At 38.7% G+C, this 21780-nt stretch overlaps 1 protein-coding gene across 1 annotated transcript in view; it reads left to right on the plus strand.

Annotated features, from left to right (window-relative positions):
• Positions 1-21780, plus strand: part of tasora (transcription activation suppressor a) — a gene marked incomplete at its 3' end in the record, with an annotated part of 42506 nt that overhangs the window by 10404 nt on the left and 10322 nt on the right. The window contains exons 2-10 of the mRNA XM_079807051.1: positions 11622-11767; positions 15431-15523; positions 15605-15677; positions 18291-18382; positions 18476-18607; positions 18735-18868; positions 18952-18983; positions 20138-20243; positions 20346-20449. Coding sequence (XP_079663177.1) covers positions 11622-11767; positions 15431-15523; positions 15605-15677; positions 18291-18382; positions 18476-18607; positions 18735-18868; positions 18952-18983; positions 20138-20243; positions 20346-20449 — 912 coding nt within the window. The remainder of the gene's footprint in view (positions 1-11621; positions 11768-15430; positions 15524-15604; positions 15678-18290; positions 18383-18475; positions 18608-18734; positions 18869-18951; positions 18984-20137; positions 20244-20345; positions 20450-21780) is intronic.

Here is a 21780-nt window from a genome sequence, read left to right on the forward strand (position 1 = left end):
CTCTCGAACTTCGTGTGCAGATCGGGAAGGAAAGGAAGGCTCACTGGAGCTCGAGGATTATGGCCGGAGAGAAATGGATTGTCAAGCCAACCGCGAACGATCTCTCCCCTAACGCGCTGAAAAAGAAACTGTCACTTTATCTACTAAATATGTCTTTTTAAAACATTTAAATCCTGCATTAACTTTTCATTAGGGATGGGCTTTTCAAGCAAAAATAATATTCTATGATCGCTGGGAATTATTAGATTATTCGAATATATCGCAACTCCTCCTCCCGCATGTACAGTGGTGAGAACAAGTATTTGATACACTGCCAATTTTGCAGGTTTTCCTACTTACAAAGCATGTAGAGGTCTGTAATTTTTATCATAGGTACACTTCAACTTTTAGACGGAATCTAAAACAAAAATCCAGAAAATCACGTATGATTTTTTATTAATTGGCATTGTATTGCATGACATAAGTATTTGATCACCTACCAACCAGTAAGAATTCCAGCTCTCACAGACCTGTTAGTTTTTCTTTAATAAGTCCTCCTGTTCTCCACTCATTACCTGTATTAACTGCACCTGTTTGAACTCGTTACCTGTATAAAAGACACCTGTCCACGCAGTCAATCAAACAGACTCCAACCTCTCCACAATGGCCAAGACCAGAGAGCTGTGTAAGGACATCAGGGATAAAATTGCACAAGGCTGGGATAGGCTACAGGACAATAGGCAAGCAGCTTGGTGAGAAGGCAACAACTGTTGGTGCAATTATTAGAAAATGGAAGAAGTTCAAGATGACGGTCAATCTCACCTCGTAGGGCATCAATGATCATGAGGAAGGTGAGGGATCAGCCCAGAACTACACGGCAGGACCTGGTCAATGACCTGAAGAGAGCTAGGACCACAGTCTCAAAGAAAACCATTAGTAACACACTAGGCCATCATGGATTAAAATCCTGCAGCTCACTCAAGGTCCCCCTGCTCAAGCCAGCACATGTCCAGGCCCGTCTGAAGTTTACCAATGACCATCTGGATGATCCAGAGGAAAAATGGGAGAAGGTCATGTGGTCTGATGAGACAAAAATAGAGCTTTTTGGTCTAAACTCCACTCGCCGTGTTTGGAGGAGGAAGGAGGATAATAATAATAATAATAATAATAATACATTTTATTTGTACTGCACTTTAAATTTGGAACAAATCTCAAAGTGCTACAGTTAAGATCATTTAAGAAGGATAGGATTAGTACAACCCAAAGAACACCATCCCAACCGTGAAGCATGTAGGTGGAAACATCGTTCTTTGGGGATGCTTTTCTGCAAAAGGGACAGGACGACTGCACCGTATTGAGGGGAGGATGGATGGGGCCATGTATCGCGAGATCTTTGCCAACAACCCTTCCCTCAGTAAGAGCATTGAAGATGGGTCGTGGCTGGGTCTTCCAGCATGGCAACGATCCGAAACACACAGCCAGGGCAACTAAGGAGTGGCTCTGTAAGAAGCATCTCAAGATCCTGGAGTGGCCTAGCCAGTCTCCAGACCTGAACCCAGTAGAAAATCTTTGGAGGGTGCTGAAAGTCCGTATTGCCCAGTGACAGCCCCGAAACCTGAAGGATCTGGAGACGGTCTGTATGGAGGAGTGGGCCAAAATCCCTGCTGCAGTGTGCGCAAACCTGGTCAAGTAATTCAAAACACCGGTTTTTGTACCAAATATCAAGTTCTGCTTTTCTGATGTATCAAATACTTATGTCATGCAATAAAATGCTAATTAATTACTTAAAAATCATACAATGTGACTTTCTGGATTTTGTTTTAAAATTCCGTCATCACAGTTGAAGAGTACCTATGATAAAAATTACAGACTTCTACATGCTTTGTAAGTGGGCAAACCTGCAAAATCGGCAGTGTATCAAATACTTGTTCTCCCCACTGTATAGGCTACACATATAAACCGAAAGAGAGGGAGAGAGACCATTCACACTCTCAATCTTTATCATAACAAACTGTTTAATTCGTTAGGGAATAGGCTATATTAACTCAAGCCATATAATTATTGTAACATGCTGAAACATATGACTATTTGACATCGCCCAAAATTACCGTACCCGTTATATGCCACAAGTCTACAGTGTGCGTGAGTGTCTCGGGGCATTTTTACACTGGCAGTTTAGTTTCAAATGGGACACGGATTGCATGAAAAATTGCTAATGTGAAAGCTTTCATACAGAGCTTAGTGCGCCCTGAGGTACCGAGGCTGGTGTCCGACAGCTTATCAAAATTATCGGCCCGAGTCTGACTGGAGCCTGTGTCTCTTTTATTTTGTTTAACGACCAAGCGGCCAATGGCTGACAGTGAGTTTGATCAATTTAGCCTCTCAAATCAATAGTTGCCTTGTCTTGCCTATAATAAAATCCATAGATATAAAACACTTCAAGCATATCATAATGTTAGTTTAAACGTTTACTATCATCACCACAGTAAAAAAGCATTTTTTACAAGCTGAGGCAGGCTGATGCTGCTTGCAGCTTGCAATGGCGCTCGCAAACGAAACAGGCTATACAATCTACTAATAAACTAAATAAAAATAAAAAATCATGCAGGTTGTCTTACCTTACACCTCTCTGCTAAATGAATATAAATCTGATCTTCAATTCCCACGCTATATGCACATTAATGGAGTTCACGTCAACGAAAGCAGATATGAGCTGCATTCTCTTCACCAGCTCAAGATCAAAAACCACGATAGGAAAAAGAGCAACCTAAGCACTGGTAAGAGCATTTGGTCTCTTTAGTCTTAATGAAGTTGATTGTGTTTTTGAGCATCTGAGACTTGGGTTACTTTCAGTTTCACTTACGGCCGTTTGCTTGTTGGCTTAATGCTTTAGTGATAGGCTACTCATTTGCGGCGACGTGTGTTGCAGTAGCGGCATTATATCTCTGTCATACATATCCTATAACGCTCTCACACGTTTATTTTTTAACAATTTGCCAGGAGTAAAATTTACATATGTGGTTTAAACAACCAGATGCATTTATACTTGTCCAGTTTCGTCTGAAATGCGTCCCAGACCACGTTCTGAATTGGTTTGTTTGAGTGATCGGATATAAATCCGTCTCGAAAGAATTTCGAAAGGCATAGTAAATGGTCTTTTCTCAATAAGATAGATTTCTAAACAGAGAAAACGAATGAAGTGAGCAGGTGTAAAGGCCATAACTCTTGCAGCTGTACTGAAGGAACGCTCACTGCTGCTGTTGTGGACTCCAGTCAGAGCCAGTCTTGACAGTCGCGTGGTCTCGTGTTGTTTCCACCAGCGCAGCACATCTCATAGTTTCTTTTAATCAATGAATGTCTAAAATATAAAAAGGAGAAGCCTAAAATGAATGCCTCACCACCACATCAGCACCGAAAACATGGGGATTTTTTTAGACAATAAGCACACAACCTATTCGATATTCTACAATTAAATCACCTAATCGAATATTTGAAAATCGTGACTCATCACTACTTTTCGAATTATATTTTCATACAAGGTTATATATTCATTTTGGGGGGAAAAATAATTCTGCAATATGCCCTTTAAAGGGTAACTAAACCCTAAACCAACTTTTTTTTAGTTAATAATCTGTAATACTGGGGCTTTATTAATGCTGTTCATTGATTCGAGTAAATGTTTTGACATATGAGTATAAAGTGTTTTAATTCTATAAAATATGGTGTAAAACCGCCAAAGTGCTGCCCTCTTAAGGTTGAACGGTGGCTACTGCAGTTGAATTTTCCTATTGGACGTTGTGGTACATCGTGACATAGGATGGTACTTCCAACGGCTCACTATCCGCGCCCCTGGCACGAGCTCACCACGCCCTCAGAAATGTTTCCCCCAATCACATGAGGAGAACGGCTTCACTCCAGTATGAACTGTCATGTTACATGACGTAGAAACATGAATGAAACTCACTTGACACTTGCTTTAACATTGTAATGAAGAAAAAACGGTTAAATAATGCAGTTGTCAGTACACGTCAGGCTTTTCTTGCGGTAGTATTGCCGCCCGTCATGTGTACAGATCATTTTCATACATGAGAGGCGCTTTCAAACCCTGACACGCAAGTGGTTGCCTCGGTAACGAACGCCGTGCTGGCGTATATAGTCTAACTTATTTGAGGAAATCCGTTTATAATAGGCTTTTAGGTCTGAACTTAATGATTCAGTTAATTTGAATGAAAATACATCGTATGTATATCAGATATCTGATCTATTTTTAGTGGCGTTCAGTGTAAGGATTTGACTGTTCATAGATTAGGTCAGTTCTCTTGCGCTGCTGCTTCATCGTCTGCATCGGGAGTTAACGCAGTTTGAGCCAGCGGCTCGCATTGATAAGGCTCCGGGTTTGTGTCTACAGACCTTTCACCTTCCTCCACTTCAGGTGAAGGTAGGAGAATGACCGCTCTGTTGCAAAGCTGGTGTCACTCCAGTCATTCTCCATCTTTGCGACTCGCGAGTCAGACAGCTGTCAATCAACCCGTCACCGCGGGTTTCAGGTGCACGCCCGTCACTCCAGTCATTCTCCATCTTTGCGACTCGCGAGTCAGACAGCTGTCAATCAACCCGTCACCGCGGGTCTCAGGTGCACGCCCTCCGCTCAGCCCCGCCCTCGGTTCGTCCCCTCGGTCTCCTCTGGGCTCTGCCCACTTTTCCAGCATTTTTGAAAAATTGCCAGTGGGTGGAGTTAAGCTCTGAGCAGGGGTTTAGTTACCCTTTAAAATGAAGAACGTTTTCAACCGACCACACCAACGGTTTTCATCGGCGCTAGTTCTTTGAAGTCGGCTTGGTGTGTCCCAGGCTTTACAGGACTGAGACTCAGAACTCAGTGTGTCTGTTACTTTGTCACTGGATGGGAGATTCTGAACTAGGAGGGTCTGTTGAAAGTGTAGCTTTATCTCTTTCCGATGAAGAAGAGATTGCAATTTGGCGCTTCTCCATTCCAGTGCTGTGATTGGCTGCTTGCATCAGAGGGGGACAGTGTGGCCCACCCTTCTTTCCCCTGTGGAACTCATTTGCATAATAATCAAAGAACACAATTAGAACAGTGTCTTTTAAAGATTTATTAATACATTTCTCCCTTTCAAAATCAACAAGATGGATAAATATTTAGCTGTCATGTATTCATTCAGTTGTACATACAAATTTTTATTTGTGTAAGATAGATGTTGCATTTCAAATAGTGTAATCGAAAAAAACACCAGAAAATGACATGAAATTGAACGAGCCCTCACACAGGGGATTTGTGGAGACAGAGAACGTCATTCTGTTGAAAACTGTGAAAGAAATCTCGGAAGAATTTAACATTTGCTATCACCTGACACAAACAATGAACTCAAAAGCAGTTTGGCTCAACTGAAAACTCTAATAGACGCAAATTTTTGTTGTAGAAAGTAATGAATCATCATTTCTTGCTGCCAGCTCCTGTCTAGCACGGGTTGCAGCATTAAAAGGATGATTAAAAACACTTTCTGGCAGCTCCGACATTGTGCTAATCAGTGTAAATACAAGTTAACAGGTGCTATGTGATTTGATGATTTGAACAACAGGCTCTGCTCCCACCTAAGTGGGATGTGGGTCCAATTTGCATTCAGATATCTGTAACGTCATTTCGAATAGTCAAAACTCCAATTCAAGATATCTGTAATTACATTTTGACTAGGAAGAATGAAAGTTACAGATATCTCAAAATTCAGATATCTATGATAAAATTTCATTTAAAGATATCTATAACTTGATAACAGATATCTACAAAAATTACTACTATCCCTAACTCCAGTTTGAGATATCTACAACGTCATTTTGACTAGTCATAATTCAAGTTACAGATATCTACAATGTCATTACGCCTAGTCAAAACTTGATTTAAGATATCTAAAAAGGAGCATGTAGATATCTTGAATTATGGTGAATTAAAGATATCTTGAACTTGAGTTGCGATTGGTCAGAATCAAATTGTAGATATCTCAAACTGGAAATACAGATATCTACAATTCAGTTGCAGATATCCACTGTGTGAATTACGGATATCTGCAACTGAATTGTAGATATCTGTAATGATAAACCCCATACAAATGAATGGCAAACATGACGTCATTTGTCCTAGGAAGAATGTCTTTGTGGATATCTGAAACGACAATTATGGATAGGAAGAATGTAGTCGCGGATATCTGAAATGTTCTTTTTGACTAGGCAAAACTGAATTACAGATATCTGCAACACACATCCAGTATAGCTTTTAAATGTTAAAATGGCTTGCCATATCCCTCAGACTACAAACGAAGCTCTAACACGTCACAGCGTCTTACGTCTGCAGCGTCACTGGAGCCTCGTAAACGCGAATATCTAGATAACGAAAGAGAAGAAAATGCTTCATAAAGTCTTAATTTTTTTTATTTTTGACCAAAATGTATTGTCGACGCTTCAAAAGAGTCTAACTAACCAAATGATGTCACATATGGACTACTTTGATGATGTTTTCATTACCTTTCTGGACGTGGACAGCAAAGTGTCCTTACACTTGCATTCAAAGGACTAAAAGCCCTCAGACTAAATCTATAATATCCTAAACTGTGTTGCGAGGATGAACGGAGGTCTTACGGGTTTGGAACAACATTGGGGTGAGTCATTAATGGAAGAAATTTCATTTTTGGGTGAACTAACCCTTTAAGAATAATTGCTAATGAACCCACAATTCAAGCAACCTGCCCCTGAATTGGCAAACCGAAAGTAAACGGCGCACGGCTGCATGCGTTCAGCCGCTCAGTGAACAAGCACAGCAATGAGGGGTGAGGGAAACATTTTTCACCGTCACATCCCTAACGTGTAAAAAGGATAATACATTTTGATTCTATTATTCTATTGTCCACAATGTCAAACGAACGCATTTTAACCCAAAATGCAAGCTCAGACATGGCTTCTGCCATATAAGCTCGTGCAGTTGTGCGCTCTGCTGCAGGGAACACTAAGAAGCAAATATATTTATTAAGTATAACGAGACTATTAAAAATGGCTTGGCTATAAGATAATTTAAAAAAAGTATTGTATTTTATAGTGATTTTATAGTGTAAACATATGCAAGCGTGAATGAGAGCTGTTTCGAGCAGGATGCCAGGTGTTCGCGAAAAAAACAACAACGAATATTCTAATCACAAATTTGAAAATCGAATACCTACCCATCGAACGAATATTCGAATATTCAAATATTCTGGTCCAGCCCTAATGCCAATATTCAGTTAGTCATAGCGCCACCTAGTGCTGGGCGGTATACCAGTTCATACCGAATACCGGTATTAATTTTCTTTATGATATGAATTTTGATGATACCGCAATACCGGTATATGTCGTTTAAACAACGTTCGGAACGCGGCGCAGCGCGTCATTGTTTGAGAGGGGACCCATTTCATTGATGCACTGTAGTAGGAGCAGTCAGAGCACAGTTGAGATCGCATTACAGCACAGCCTATGGCTGTATCCTATACTCTCATTCACTATTCCCTACGTTATCACTTTATTTGAAGGAGTGAATGAAAACGTGCGTGAAGTCGGACAACCGTTGTGTGTACATCGGCTGTACACTCGTTATTGCGGTGCAATGGGATAGAATGAGTGCACTCAATAACGTCCACTAAGGTTTCGGACACCACTACAAAGCGCTGTGCCCTCCAAATAATGCTATATTTGAGGTTATGGGAGCGATGTCGGATTCAGCCCTTGATTATTGTTGAGAATTCAAACTACACGCGGCGCGCGAGAGAGCGCGGTTTCTGCACGGAGCGCTGCGATGAGTTTAACAACGCTCACCACATGGATCATATAGCACTGATATAGACCGGAGCGAGCGCGTTTAAATTTTTTATGGACATATTTCAAAAACTCTAGTGCTCTAGACATGAACCAGAAGTGTGTATGCGCGCATATTTCATCACGTCTTATTAAAATGAAATGTATGCACTGATTACACTGATAACCTATGTCTGATCACGAACACGCTGACACGATGGATTATTCAAAAGACGATGTAAGTTAATAAATAAACTGACAATTCAAAGAAGAATGGGCCAAAAAGTAACTGCTTTATTCTTTCTGTGTTAAACTGATGTGTGTCATTCGTTCCGAGAGTCCTGTTAAATGTATTGCTAATATCCTCATTTCTCTTCGTTTTGGCAGTTTGTTGTTATAGAGGGTTAGATTTTTAAAATGCTTAAGGTGCCCTCAACTCAACTTTTAATATTCAGGTGTCTGTAAGTATGATTCTAAACGTGTTGCAGGTCTGTGTTTTATTGTTTGTTGTCTCTCCACAGCATCATTTTGTTAACCTGTAGACCTATTAACTCTAGTGTGGAATTTTTCTACAATATTCACTCGTCATGACAGTAAAACAGGGCATTCTAGTCAATCTCCTGCAGTATTTCCTCTCTCAATCAGTAGAAAATGTGATTAACACCCTGTCATGCATAGGGGAAAAAATACCGTCATATACCGTGAAACCGATATAATTTAGAAAAATACCGTGATATACATTTTTGGTCATACCGCCCAGCACTAGCGCCACCTACTGGCAACAGGAAATGGCATGCTGTATACTATAATTCACTCCCAGAAACACTTTTAAATATGCCATGAAATCCCAAACATGCTAGAAACACATTAAATCTTGCAACACGTGGCTACGTGCTAATGTATGTGATTTATGCCATTAAAGAGGAAGTTGTTGTAACTCAGGCATACAATGTCCGATCTGCCTCAAACTACACATGTTGGAATAATAGTCCTGATTTGAAGACATCTACATGGCAATATTCAGCTATAGTCAAAGCGCCACCTGCTGGCAGAAGGAAGTGTTGCACGAAGTGAGTTTGCCATATTTCTCCTATATTTACCCACTTAAATGCATGTAGCCCATTATTCACTGTTTTCCTGAGGCCACCGGGTTAAAAAGTTACTTTTTCTAAATAAATAAAGCAGTAATGATGTCAAATCACAAGCATGACACTTGTAAATTAAATACTTTTAAATACAGTTTATTAATCTGCAATAGAGATGCACCGATTGCAATTTTCTTGGCCGATTCCGATTTCCGATTGTTTGTTAATGAGATCGGCCGATACCGATTTTTGCCGATTCCGATTTTCCTTTCTAAGATCTATAATTGACAGCATATACAAACAAAAATCCACTTTTTCTTCAAAGCAAATTTTTTTTTATTCTAAAATAAAATTATTAAACATTACAACAGGATCTTCTCTCACTTAAACAACTCTCAAAAAATAAGTGTTCTGTGCCTGGAAAGAAGTAGAAATAACAAATAACTGAAAATCAGTTGCTTTATGAAACAAAACATTATAAATTGACCTTTTTCTCTTTTTTACTAAAGCACAAAATATCCTATTAATGAACAATCCTGAAGTGTACAATACTCCTCCAAATAATAGTTCAGTAATTTGGGCAATAAATGTTGCCAGCTAGGGATGTCACCGTACCAAAATTCCAGTAGTCGGTACCAATACCATAAAAATAGGGGTGGCATGGTACATTGAAAAAAACCGAACCATTCGGTTCGCTTGTCTCAGTTCGGAGCGTGTGCGTCGCATGGTTCGACGCATGCGCAAGTGTGTGTGTGTGTGGGGACATACAGTAAAGTAAAAGTGGAGTGCTGCAGGTCACGTCACGTGTAGAAATGCAAGTGGGCTGCCTGGAGTTGTTGGAGAATGCGCCAGCGTCATATAGCAGGCAGGGCAGATGGAGGGCGGGAGCCCCGCGCGCCCGTTGCGCATACACACACTGGCAGTGTTTGTCTCGTGCAGCTGAACCGCGGCTCCTGTATTGCAAATACAGACAAATATTGTCCATTCTGTCACATTTTCCGGGGTTCTCCTCCGACCCCTGTCTGTCTCATGCTTTGATTTATGATGGGTAGCATATATCTGCTGCAAATGCGACCGTGTTCCCCTCTGTCTCATACACACATACATATATAACATGTTGTATATAAGTAGTTCACATGATAAATGTAACATTTAAAAGTTAAGATATGCTTCTAGTTTTAATAATTTAAACATGCCTTTGAAGTTTGGGCAAAAACTTCTGGCAGTGTTGTGTTTTCGTGTATTTTTTTTTTTCTTTTTACAGCGCTGGATGTCATATGGTGATTGTGAAACACACCACGGAACACTTCATGGTGAAATTTGTTAATCAGGTCAGCTGAAATAAAGCCACAGTGCATTGTTCTGATCGAAATTGATATGATTAACATGAAAAATGTTACGCCAATGTGTCGGACTCGGTAGACAGCCAGTTAGGAAACAACTTGATATAACAATTTTTTTAATACTGTATCCTAAATTGTGGATGATTAAGCTATATATATATATATATATATATATTATATGCTGAAGTAAATTTCTTGAGTGTTAACGATTAAAAAAAACAACAACAACAACAACAACCGTACAGAACCGAAAACCGTGACCCTAAAGCCGTGATACGAACCGAACCGTGGGTTTTGTGAACCGTGTCACCCCTTACATAAAAATGTTATGGTACTCGGCAGAGATGTTCACAAGTCTTTAAGCTGGAGTCCGAGTCAAGTCTGGAGTCTTTATCACTGGAGTCCGAGTCAAGTCTCAAGTCATTTTATGTCTTACAAAAAAATGTATATATTCAAAAATCCTTTTTTTACATATATAGACAAAATATGACCTTTCTATCATCTGTTTTGTTTGTAATAAAAGTCCTAAGATATAAGGGATACATCCAGCCTTTCGTTATAATCCATTATAATGTAAAACAAAATTTACAACAAGACAAGTAGTCATGTTCAGTACAGTCGCTGAGTGGACACAAGATGGCGCCATTCACGTTTGTTACACAGCGTTGTTATTGACGACAGACGTTATCAGAAAATAATCAAACCGAACATTTCTAGTGGTTTCTAGTCAATAGAAAACTGAATGCATGCTAAATTGAAACTAATTACGTGTTTTAATGGCTACAAGTATAGTAGGCTACAGCGAAATATCATGTCGGAGCGGGATTTGAGCGCACGTCATTTTACCGGTGAGTTCATGAGTCAAGCTCCGCTTTGATTTGCTCGCATGCTCTGGTAAGGTAGGCAGGTTTTTTGTGTTAATTTTTATTTCCTGTCGCTGTGCAAGCTTGTTTATTGTATATGACTGTGTAAACCTTTTATTTAAAGGTTTAATGTAGGCCACAGTCCATTGCATTACGATTGCAAGAAGAATTAACATTGTGAAAACTGTGATATGCAGTCAAATGCAGTCCCGGTGTGTAGGCTGTTTAAACGAGTGTTCTCACCGATATATTTGTTGTTTTTTCGTGTTTTATAGACTCTATTGTTTCTTATAAAAATGTGGTGACCATGCAGCAAAAAAAAAAAAAAAAAAAACTTTTAAACCGTTCAACTGATAGTATTAATCGGTCAAAATTCTTACTATCGGTTAACGGTTAAACGGTCAATATGAGCATCCCTACATGTATCAATATTTTCTTACACCCCTAGTAAATAAGGCTACTTTCTAGGGTGAGAGATTGTAGTTGTATTGTGTTGTGATGGTTTTGTTCTCCGTTCACAGCTTTGTTTCAGCATGTGTCTATGGACTCCAGGGAGTTTTCTGACATCCTGCAGATCCTCACCTCCAGTTACAAGGATTCTTCCTCCGCGGGGACGTTCGTGTACTCCAAACCTCGTCTCGTCCACAGCGAACCACTGGAGAAAGACGTGAGAGCACGACTCATTTACTAGCTTATTTTTTAGTTCATGTGTTGCACTGTGATGTTTGCAGACATGGATTCCTTTTCTCCAAAGGCCGCAAAATATATTTAAGCATAATTAGTTCAAACACCTAAATAAAGAATAGTCATGTAGATTGTTTGTCTCAGAATCAGTTTGTGTAGTGTCTAACAGTAGACACTCTGCATGATACACTTCCAGGTTTCATAAGAAAACATAGCCTGTTATGTGAAGTGGTGTTTCTGTTCTATGCTCAAGGTCAGCACACACAATCCTAACAGGAGAAAGGAATTACCACTCAAGACTCAATAGTAAAGATGTTTTGCTAGGCCAGTAGTGCAGATTTTTGCTTACCTCGCCATTGCAGTTTATAGGTACATACTTTTTAACCTGTTAACTGTCACCACCTGTTTAAGCACAGATCTGAACAAAATATACAAAATATTCTGGGGGTCATGAAATCTTTGTGAAAATGATCAAAAATGCTGGCGGTGGCTGGGAACTTTTTTTCTTAAAAACGCTGATGGAGAAAGAGTTAAAGGGTTAGTTCAAAAATGAAAATTCTGTCATTAATTACTTACCCTCATGTCGTTCGACACCTGTAAGACCTCCGTTCATCTTCGGAACAGAAATGAAGATATTTTAGTTGAAATCTGATGGCTCTGAAAGGCCTCCATTGGCACAATGGCACTTTACACTCTCAAGACCCTTAAAAGGTACTAAAGACGTCGCTACAAAGTCCATCTCACTACAGTGGTTCTAAAATAACTTTATGAATCGGCGAGAATAGTTTTTGTGCGCAAAAAAACCCTAAATAACGACTTGCATAGTGATGGCGATTTCAAAACAAGGCATCATGAAGCTTCGAAGCGTTATGAATCAGCGAGTCGAATCAGCGGTTTGAATCGCCAAATTTCAGCAGTTTGGCGGTTTGACACGCGATCCGAATCCTGATTCGGCTCACTGATTCTTTATGTTGAAAGAATTGAAAAACCTACCTTAAACTTAAAACTTTACTTAAAAAAACCCTTGTATTCCTAGTGTATTGTATAATATAAAATAAATATATATAAACATAAAGATTTACACTTGCAGCTCAGAGCTGTACAGCAGCATTAAAGTATGAAATTGAGTTTTTTCAGTCAAGAGCAGTGAGGGATTTTCTCTTTGTCTTTTGTTGTTGTATTAACATTAAAGGGATAGTTCCCTTTGAAAATTGTCATCGAGAAATGAATACAGGTTTGAAACAATATTAGAGTGAGTAAATAATGACATCATTTTAGAGGTGAACTGTCCCTTTAAGGATCGCGTGTTCACTACTGCGCTGTTGTCAATTTAAGACCTGCGCATCTAATATACTGACACGCCGATTTTACTTTCACTTTAGACATAACCGACTGTTTATGTTAACCTTGTGTGTATTTGACAGTATTAGCGCAGTAAAACGACTATCTAGTCCTGTAATCACGTATTTGACAGGCGTTTAGTGCGCAAGCTCCGAGAAGCGCATGTTAAAATGAACATCGCGTGCGCATGTTAAAGCGCACGCGAATGAGCCGGCAAGGCTTTAAAACGCATGCAAATAATGAACTTTCATGATTGTGAATAACTATAGTGTTCCGTGAGTATAACTCCTCCACTAACGTGTGATGTGAATGTATGTCGCGTTGTTCAGTATTGGGGTGGAGGAGGCAAATTATAGAATTTGTAGAAAAATAATTAATTAAATGCAAAACCGAGAAAACCGCAATTCACAAGCGCGTATTGAACCGTGAATGCCGTACTGAACGGTTCAATATTACATTGAGAATTGTGGCATCCCTAATGAATATGACTAATGCTGATGATTAATAAATAGGCCTATAAGTTAAAGCTATTAAATAGCAGTTTTTGTAACACAATAAAGTAGCCACCACACTTAATTTTAAATTTACAAAATGTATTTACAAAATAACAAAGTGAAAATAAAATGGCATTTTGGGGTCATGGAAACAACAGTTACCATGGCAAATACACAATACCAACATGAACTGTTAATGAATCATATGACTGCTCCTGATTAGCACAGAATGCATTCAAATCCTTCCCTGCTGACACACAGCGTTACGTGATTTATTGGTACTTTACTTTTATTTCATGACTTGCATTGCATGAGCGTAGTTTCTCTTGCGCTTAAAGGGCATATTGCAGATAAAATGTTTTTCTAAATGAATATATAAACTTGTATGAAAATACCATATGAAAAGGTAATGCAGGATTTAAAATGTTTCAAAAAGACATAAGAGCACAAATTTAGTAGATAAAGAGTCTGTTTCGTTGGCCGCTTGTAAAAAATAAAAAAATCTTAAATTGGGCTGAGCCTACCTCTCTCATTCGGCATGAATCCATTCATGGCTGCGAATTTATTTCCTTTGTAAACAAAGCTTTGTGCTTCTCTCGGTATTATTCACGTAAAACAGCATTAACATACAAAACACTGGGTTAGTAACGAAATTATAGTTTTGAAGTAGAAAATAGTATTTATGTAAAGAGATATATTAAAACAAAAAGTGCACAACTCTTCTTAAGTGGAAGGAAGCTACTTTTTTCCCTCACGTGCAACCTAGCGCGGATGAGTCATTATTTGGGTTAGTTAAACAACAAAATGATATCGTTTTTAAGTAGAAAATAGTACTTATGTAAAGAGATAGTAAAATACAGATATAGTAAATTACATATTTGTATTAATTAAAAAAAAAGACTATATCATCGTCCATCACGATGTTTTACTGTAAACATCGTCAACTGCCAATTTAGGAGACATCGCCCAACCCCTAATGTTTTGGTAGCCCGTCTGGAAAACACATAGCCCCGGGACGTTGGGCTTTGCGAGCCCTGGCCCATACATGTTCTAGTCTGATCCCGAATCGCAGCACAATGAACCAACAACACCTCAAATAAAGGATTCTCCAGCCTGTGACAGCGTGCCAAGTTATGTTCAGTTAGACACGTACACATAATCAATAAATATAAAACGATCTGTAATAATGCAATACTATCACATATAAAAAAATTTTTTACTCACATAAGTGTTGCTTCATTCATTCATGTAATCTCATCCTGTCTGCAAATCCAGTCTCTTGTTTACATACGAATCTGTGGTGAAATGAAGGAAAAAATGCACGTTTTCCCCACGTGAGCTGGATCTTCATTAAAAATTAAGTTCAACCATGCATTCATAATCCACATCCAGGCACAGTGCAATATCTTGCTATCTTCGGCATGTTTATTGCTTGGTAGAGCGATCTGTTTAGATTCACTTTATCTTAATTTATCTTTAGGATAGGTTTTTTTTTATAAGCCAAAATGAAATGGGAGTAACAAGGCTATTTTTAAAATGTAAGGAGTAGAAAGTAGAGATAATTGCGAGAAAATGTAAGGAGTAGAAGTAAAAATTATAATTACTCCAGTAAAGTATAGATACCCAAATTTTCTACTTAAGTAAGGTAACAGTATTTGTACACCTCTGTTCCCATCGTAGTAAAATTGGAAATGTCCTGGAAAATGATCACGGAAAAAGAGTGGGATAATACTTTAATCTTTGCCTGAATATCTGGATTGATCCTGGTATATAAAGTACGTAAATAAAATTGTGATGTTTTGAATGTGCAGTTCATGGAGAAGAGGAAGGAACTCAAGCAGGATGGGCGCACAGAGAAAGAGCTGTCTGAATCTTTTTGCTTCATGCTCTGTGAGGATCAAAAGGTACAGTACCTTCAGAACGATTTGCTAAACACATTTGTAATTCCTTAAATTAATTTGTGATGTGGTTTCCGCTGCTTGCAGATCTCAGTGGTGTGTGAGAGAGGTCTGTCTGTTGGCAGCAGCTGGATGAATATGTTGGGGAATCCAGCTAAAGGTAAAATCGCCAAACCTTCTCACAACATCTAGATTTCATAAAACAGATTTTTGCTGGGAAAGTGACAAAAAAACGAGTACTACACCTTTAAAAAAACACCTAGAGAGCATTAAAAAAATAGTTCACCCAAAAATGAAAATTACCCCATGATTTACTCACCCTCAAGCCATCCTAGGTGTATAAGACATTCTTCTTTCAGACGATCAGAGTTATATTAAAAATGTCCTGGCTCTTCCAAGCTTTATAATGGCAGTGAATGGGAGCCCAAAATTTGAAGCCCAAAAAAGAACAACCATCAATCATAAATGTACTCCACATGGCTCCACAAGGTTAACACAGGTATTCTAAAATGAATCAGTGGGTTTGTGTAAGAAAAATATCCATATTTAAAACATTATAAAGTTAAATATCTAAAATAGTAAAATATCTCCTCCGCTTTAATACCAGTTATACCGTGAAATAAACATGAATAAGCATCTGAAAGTGTGTTAAAAGATGGAGTACAACTTATTGAAATCCATATCATGTCACATGGAATCACTCAATCAGTATTTCTGTATCATGTCACATGGAATCACTCAGTCAGCTGTTTTACTGATGTGGAAAGACATCAGTAAAAAACAGCTTGTAAACAATTTCATGTAACGTCACATTTACCTCAGAAAAACCATATCCAGGGTCCATAAACTCGTTAGTCAGCTAGAAAAATGAACTCCAGAGAGGAGCATTTTGCTAAATATATGCACCATATCACATTAGGGGTGGGAATCTTAAGGCACTTAATGATCCGATTCCGATTCTGGGAGTAACGATCTGATTCCCAAAACGATTCTTAACATACATTTTTGGTTACTAATTATCCTGCTGTGCAAATATATGAACTTTACATTTTAACCAAAATTGGAGCCAATATGTTTTTTGTTTATAGTTAGAATATCTGTTTGACAGTATTGCCATATTAAAAATGATTATGAAAATTTCAAAGTTATATTCTAGATTAACAAGCTCTAATGAAACATAGTATGCCATACAATTGCAAAGAACAATCATTAAGAATAAACAGTTCTCAATTTACAACGAAGTGTGACAATTTTTCAGTTTCTTTAGAACATTTTAACAAAAAAGTCTTTAAAGCAAAAAAAAGTTTACTTTGGTTAGAGCCACAAAAAAATCTTTAAAACATAGGCTAATGCAGAAGAAAAACAACTTTAGCGCTCGATGAGAAGCCAAATTCAGTGTGTGCGCATAACATCAATTGTATGGTTGCGTTCGTAGAGTGTGTTTGTCGCCATGTCGTCGAGACGCTGTTATTTTCATCCCGGAGTCAAATCACCTTTGTTTGGCCTTCAGGGACGCTGTACTTTGAGCACATGCATCTCCCCGTTATGGTAAGAGGCGTGACCTTTCCGGGCAACGTGCGCTAAGCTGCTGTCGAATCACAACACAGGAACCGCTGGCTAAAACAGAACTCGTTACGTATTTCTGAAGGAGGGACTTCATAGAACAGGGAAATCCTCAAGCCGTTTTTAGGACAGTGAAAACAGCGGTATACAGATAAGTAAATTGTGTGAAAAATACTGTTTTTTTTTTACACGCGAAACATGAACACGTTATATTGCACACTGTAAACACAATCAAAGCTTAAAAAAACCAGGAAAAACGGGACCTTTAATATTCACTTGTGTGTGCTTATATAAGTATCATTAAAAATATTAGGATGTAAGTTATTAACGTTTAAAAATTTCACATTTAAAGAAATCTAGTGTTTGATCATGTCTAAATAATTATTCAAATGCAAAACCTAAAACTAAATTATCTGCAATACTTTTTTGAGCAAATAGACTAGAGAGTCAATGTATATTTATTAAAGAGCCATACAGGCACCTAGTAGGTAATGGCATTACAAATGAAAATTATTATTTTTCCAGCCACAAATTGACTCTAATTTGCCTCTTTGCATTGGAATTCTCTATTTGAACCTTTTAGTACCAAAAGATATCCTCAAAATATTCAACTAAAATATAGAACATTTATTTAATTGAAAATAGTTAAGGTGTATGGTCACATTTGACCACCAATGAGTATAAGTGTGAGTAAGGAATACCTGAGGGCTAAATCCAAGAAAAAACATTAGTATTAATGTTAACAATGCTGCATCTCCATCAATGATACTGTAAATATGGTTGACGTAATAATCAAGGCACACTATGCTGTACTGTTTACCAAAAATGTCTGCAAATACCTGTATAGTGATGTGAAGCTGTTGTGTATCCGCTTAAGCCATTCAAATGCATTGACAGCGCTGGTGTGTTTAGAACTACTGAGCGCTCCGTGAACCACGTGACCGCACGCGCCGCCGAGAGATGAGAGCATGTCGCAACTCTGTTTTTCAACGCCTCTGGCTTTAACTGTTATGCCAGATTAGCGCCAAAACGCTATTTATTGTATATGGTGGCCGGTGTTGATTCTGTGGCGCACCGCCACAAATTAGTCTATGTGTGGGAAACACTGCCTGCCTGCCTGTGTTGTGATTGGGATTCAGCTTATGGACAGTGTCATGCACTGTTGTTCATGTAGGGCCTCCTGTAAACACTGAATATGTTGATATTGCAGGTGTTTACCTGTGTCAGTTTTCTGATTTACTTCAAATCAGCTCCATCGAGCCTGGATCCACAGGAAACATCATCATATTTAAAGTTATAAAGGTATACCTACCAGCAGTTTGAACGATCTGTTATTTTCAATTGAACCTCATAGTGTTACTGAGTCTGAGAAATGTTCAATCGTTTGTCCTTCAGGGTAAAGTCAAGAGTGTACATGATTGTATGTCCAGAAGTATGGATCCTACTCCTAAATTTGACAGCCATTTCTCCAAGAACTCAACTCGAGTGACATCCTTACAGGCGTTCAGGTCATTTGAGTATACTCAGGTAAAAAAAAATGGCTGTTTTCTTCATTCAAGTATGAGTAAAATAACTCTATGACTAAAAATGCTTGATCAAATAATCATAAGAACACTTATATTCTGTGAGATGGCTGATGGGTCTTTCTTCACAGCAATACTTCTACGAGTATGTGGATTTCGAGGTTTCCTCCAGGCCGAGACACGTGTGTCCGTATGCTGTGGTCTCTTATTACTTTAAAAGCAGAGAGGCTTCGACGGTCATACCCAAATCCCTTCCTCCTCTCAGGTATCGAACTGTTGTCCTTTACACTTCTCTTGGTGTTGTGACTCACTAAACTCGTTTTAATTAAGATTGTCTTTGTTCCTCAGGACCAACAGTCAGCCGTCGGGGACGTGCAGAGGTGGGCGGCACTTCAGTAAAACAGCATGCTACAGTTTTCTGTGGAACATAAAAGCAGCTTTTTTTAAGATCTCTTTTTCTTACTGCAACAGCTTATATAGTCGGTGTACTTTTATGGTGCAGCTTGACAAAGACTTTAGATATACAAAAACGGTGCACTCATATTACTATGAATGGGAGAAAGTGCAACGCATAAAATGGCGGAATAAGTCCCGCCTTCTAAATAAAAGAGCCAATCGCTGATTAGTTAAGCAGGGTTCCACCCTTGTCCTGGAAAACCCTGAAAAATTATGATACATTTTCCAGTCCTGGAAAACACATGGAAAATTTGAGAAAATGTAAAATGTCCTGGAAAGTTATTTTTTAATATCACCGGCCCAAAAATTACTGTTGGTTTCAGAAACTTTTTATCTCCTAATTCTAAAAAAATGTCTCGCAATTGCGAGTTTACATAATTGTGATATAAAGTCAGAATTGCAAGATATAAGCTCACAATTGTGAGCTACAAAGTCCAGTTAATTACTTTTTGCGAGAAAATCGCAATTGTGGGAAAAAAATTCTGAATAGCGAGATAAAAAGTCGCAATTACCTTTTTTATTTTTTATTCTGTGGCGGAAACAAGCTTCTTTAGTCATAATGTATGATTAAGAGCTCATATTAAAAACTGATTTTATAGTTAAGTCATGGCAATAAGAGATCAATGTTTGTCATGATCTTTGTCTTTTATTCTCGCTGTAGTAAAAATGAAAATGTCCTGTGACAAAAAAAGGGTGGGAACCCTGTAAAGTCATCGCGTCACTGCAGCTGAAACCACATTTATGAAACGGTTGTTGTCAGATTTCATTGGGGATTTCAGATATGAAATGTAATTTTAAGCTTGGTGACCATCTTAGGAGAAATTGATGTTTTCCCGTTCAAAGAGTCAGGAGCTGCACTTGCATGCCTGAGAGGTGTTTCAAAGATGGCTGCCAAGTGAAATTACTTTCCTTAAAGGGACTTTAGTCATAATAAACTGTTGTTGTATGGAAGAAATCTTCAAACTCACCTTTTGTGGAACTGGAAAGATTATAACAGCATACTTGTTTGCAATGACATACAGACAAATAAATAAGGACAGTCTTTTCAACTGTTCTTTTCCTTTCGTTGTTGTGATAGGGAGGCGCAGCTACACGGTATGGCGGGGACATTTTGTGAACGGGGGAAAAGACGTGTACCAGGCCTGCCTTCGGTCGCTCTCTCAGCCTTTCCTGCCCTACAAACTGTGAGTCCCACGAACAACAGCGGTCACGTCTGCTGTTTATAGTAAATGCGCTCGTGCCTTTGAAATCACTGCGATCATGAATGCCGACTGTTGTTGTTTCAGGCCAGAGAAGATTGAGATTGGTAAAGTCATGAGCCTGCAGCAGGTGAAGCAGAAAATCCCACCTGCCCTCTTCTCCTGGAATCTCTACATGGGCAGCCATGAAGGTTGGACAACTCATTTATCGTCCTTCACTAATTTGTATGCGTTTTGGCAGATTAATAATTGCGTTTTGCCGTCCGGAAAATGCAAACTTTTGAAAACAGGTTTCAAACTGCAAGTTTTAGCAACCGATACAGTTATTGTCTACATGTAAACAACAAAAACCTGAATTTGTGAAAACGGTGATGTCATGCGCATGTGTATTATGTGTTAAGTCTGTAGACGTGTAGTCTTCACAAAGAGACATCGCCATCTTCTGGCATGGCATGAATAATACAACGCTTTTAGTCGTTTTCACGGATCCGTGTGAACAAGGATCATTTTGACAATGTTGCCGTATGTACACAAAAAAACGTAACACATTTTTAGGGTGTTTACACAACAAACGGAAAACTTTTTTTTGCGTTTTGCCCATTCATTTACACAACAACAGATTTTTGGGCACCTGAAACGAGTTTCAAAGTGCAAGGTTTTGTAAAACTATACCTTTACCGTCTCCATGTAAACAACAATACCACGAATCTGTGAACATGGTGACGTCATGAGTATCACGTGTTCACGCATGCGTGTTCATGGGGTGAAATGTCTTTTTTAGTACATTGTTGTCGTGTAAACACACCTTTAGTACATAGTTGAGGTGATGATACACGGGGCAACTTTTTTTGAGCAATGTTGCCGAGCGATGTTGCTTGGGCAGTTTCCCATTGAGAATGGGCAACACATTTATTTTTATTTTTTTATAGTTTTACAATAACAAAACTGGTACAGGTGTCTCATGGCAGTATACACAGTCATCCATCATACAATCTTACATCAACTGATAGATCAAGGGTCGAGTGAAGGGTAATGGCACCAAAATAAATAAGAATCAAGAAATAAAGACGATCAACACAAATTCTCAAGAAAATTCCAAAGAGGGGACCAAATACGCCAGAAATTATTAGACCCTCGGGCGTAAGTCACAGGTTAATTTTTCTAATGGTTGGAAAATAACAATTTGATTCAACCACATATTAACGGAGGGGACGTGAGGAGTGGACCACAACAAAAGTATACATTTTCTCGCCAAATAGGTACAGAGATATAACATACATTCATCTAGATCATGGTTGGGGTGTTATTCAGCTTTACAGTACAGTACTATAGATACTCTGGCATAGAGCAAAATACTTACCAATGATCCTCTGAACCATTTTATGTATCTCTTTCCAGTAAGTCTTAATCGTATCACAGTCCCAAAACACGTGCATTACAGTGGGCAATACATTTCTATCTGGATACTTTAGATTGGTCGTGGGCCCTGTCTCACCTGGTTAGACGTTGATGGCGACATTAC

Source organism: Gobio gobio, assembly GCF_949357685.1.
Source record: "Gobio gobio genome assembly, chromosome: 24".
Classification (NCBI taxonomy): Eukaryota; Metazoa; Chordata; class Actinopteri; order Cypriniformes; family Gobionidae; genus Gobio; species Gobio gobio.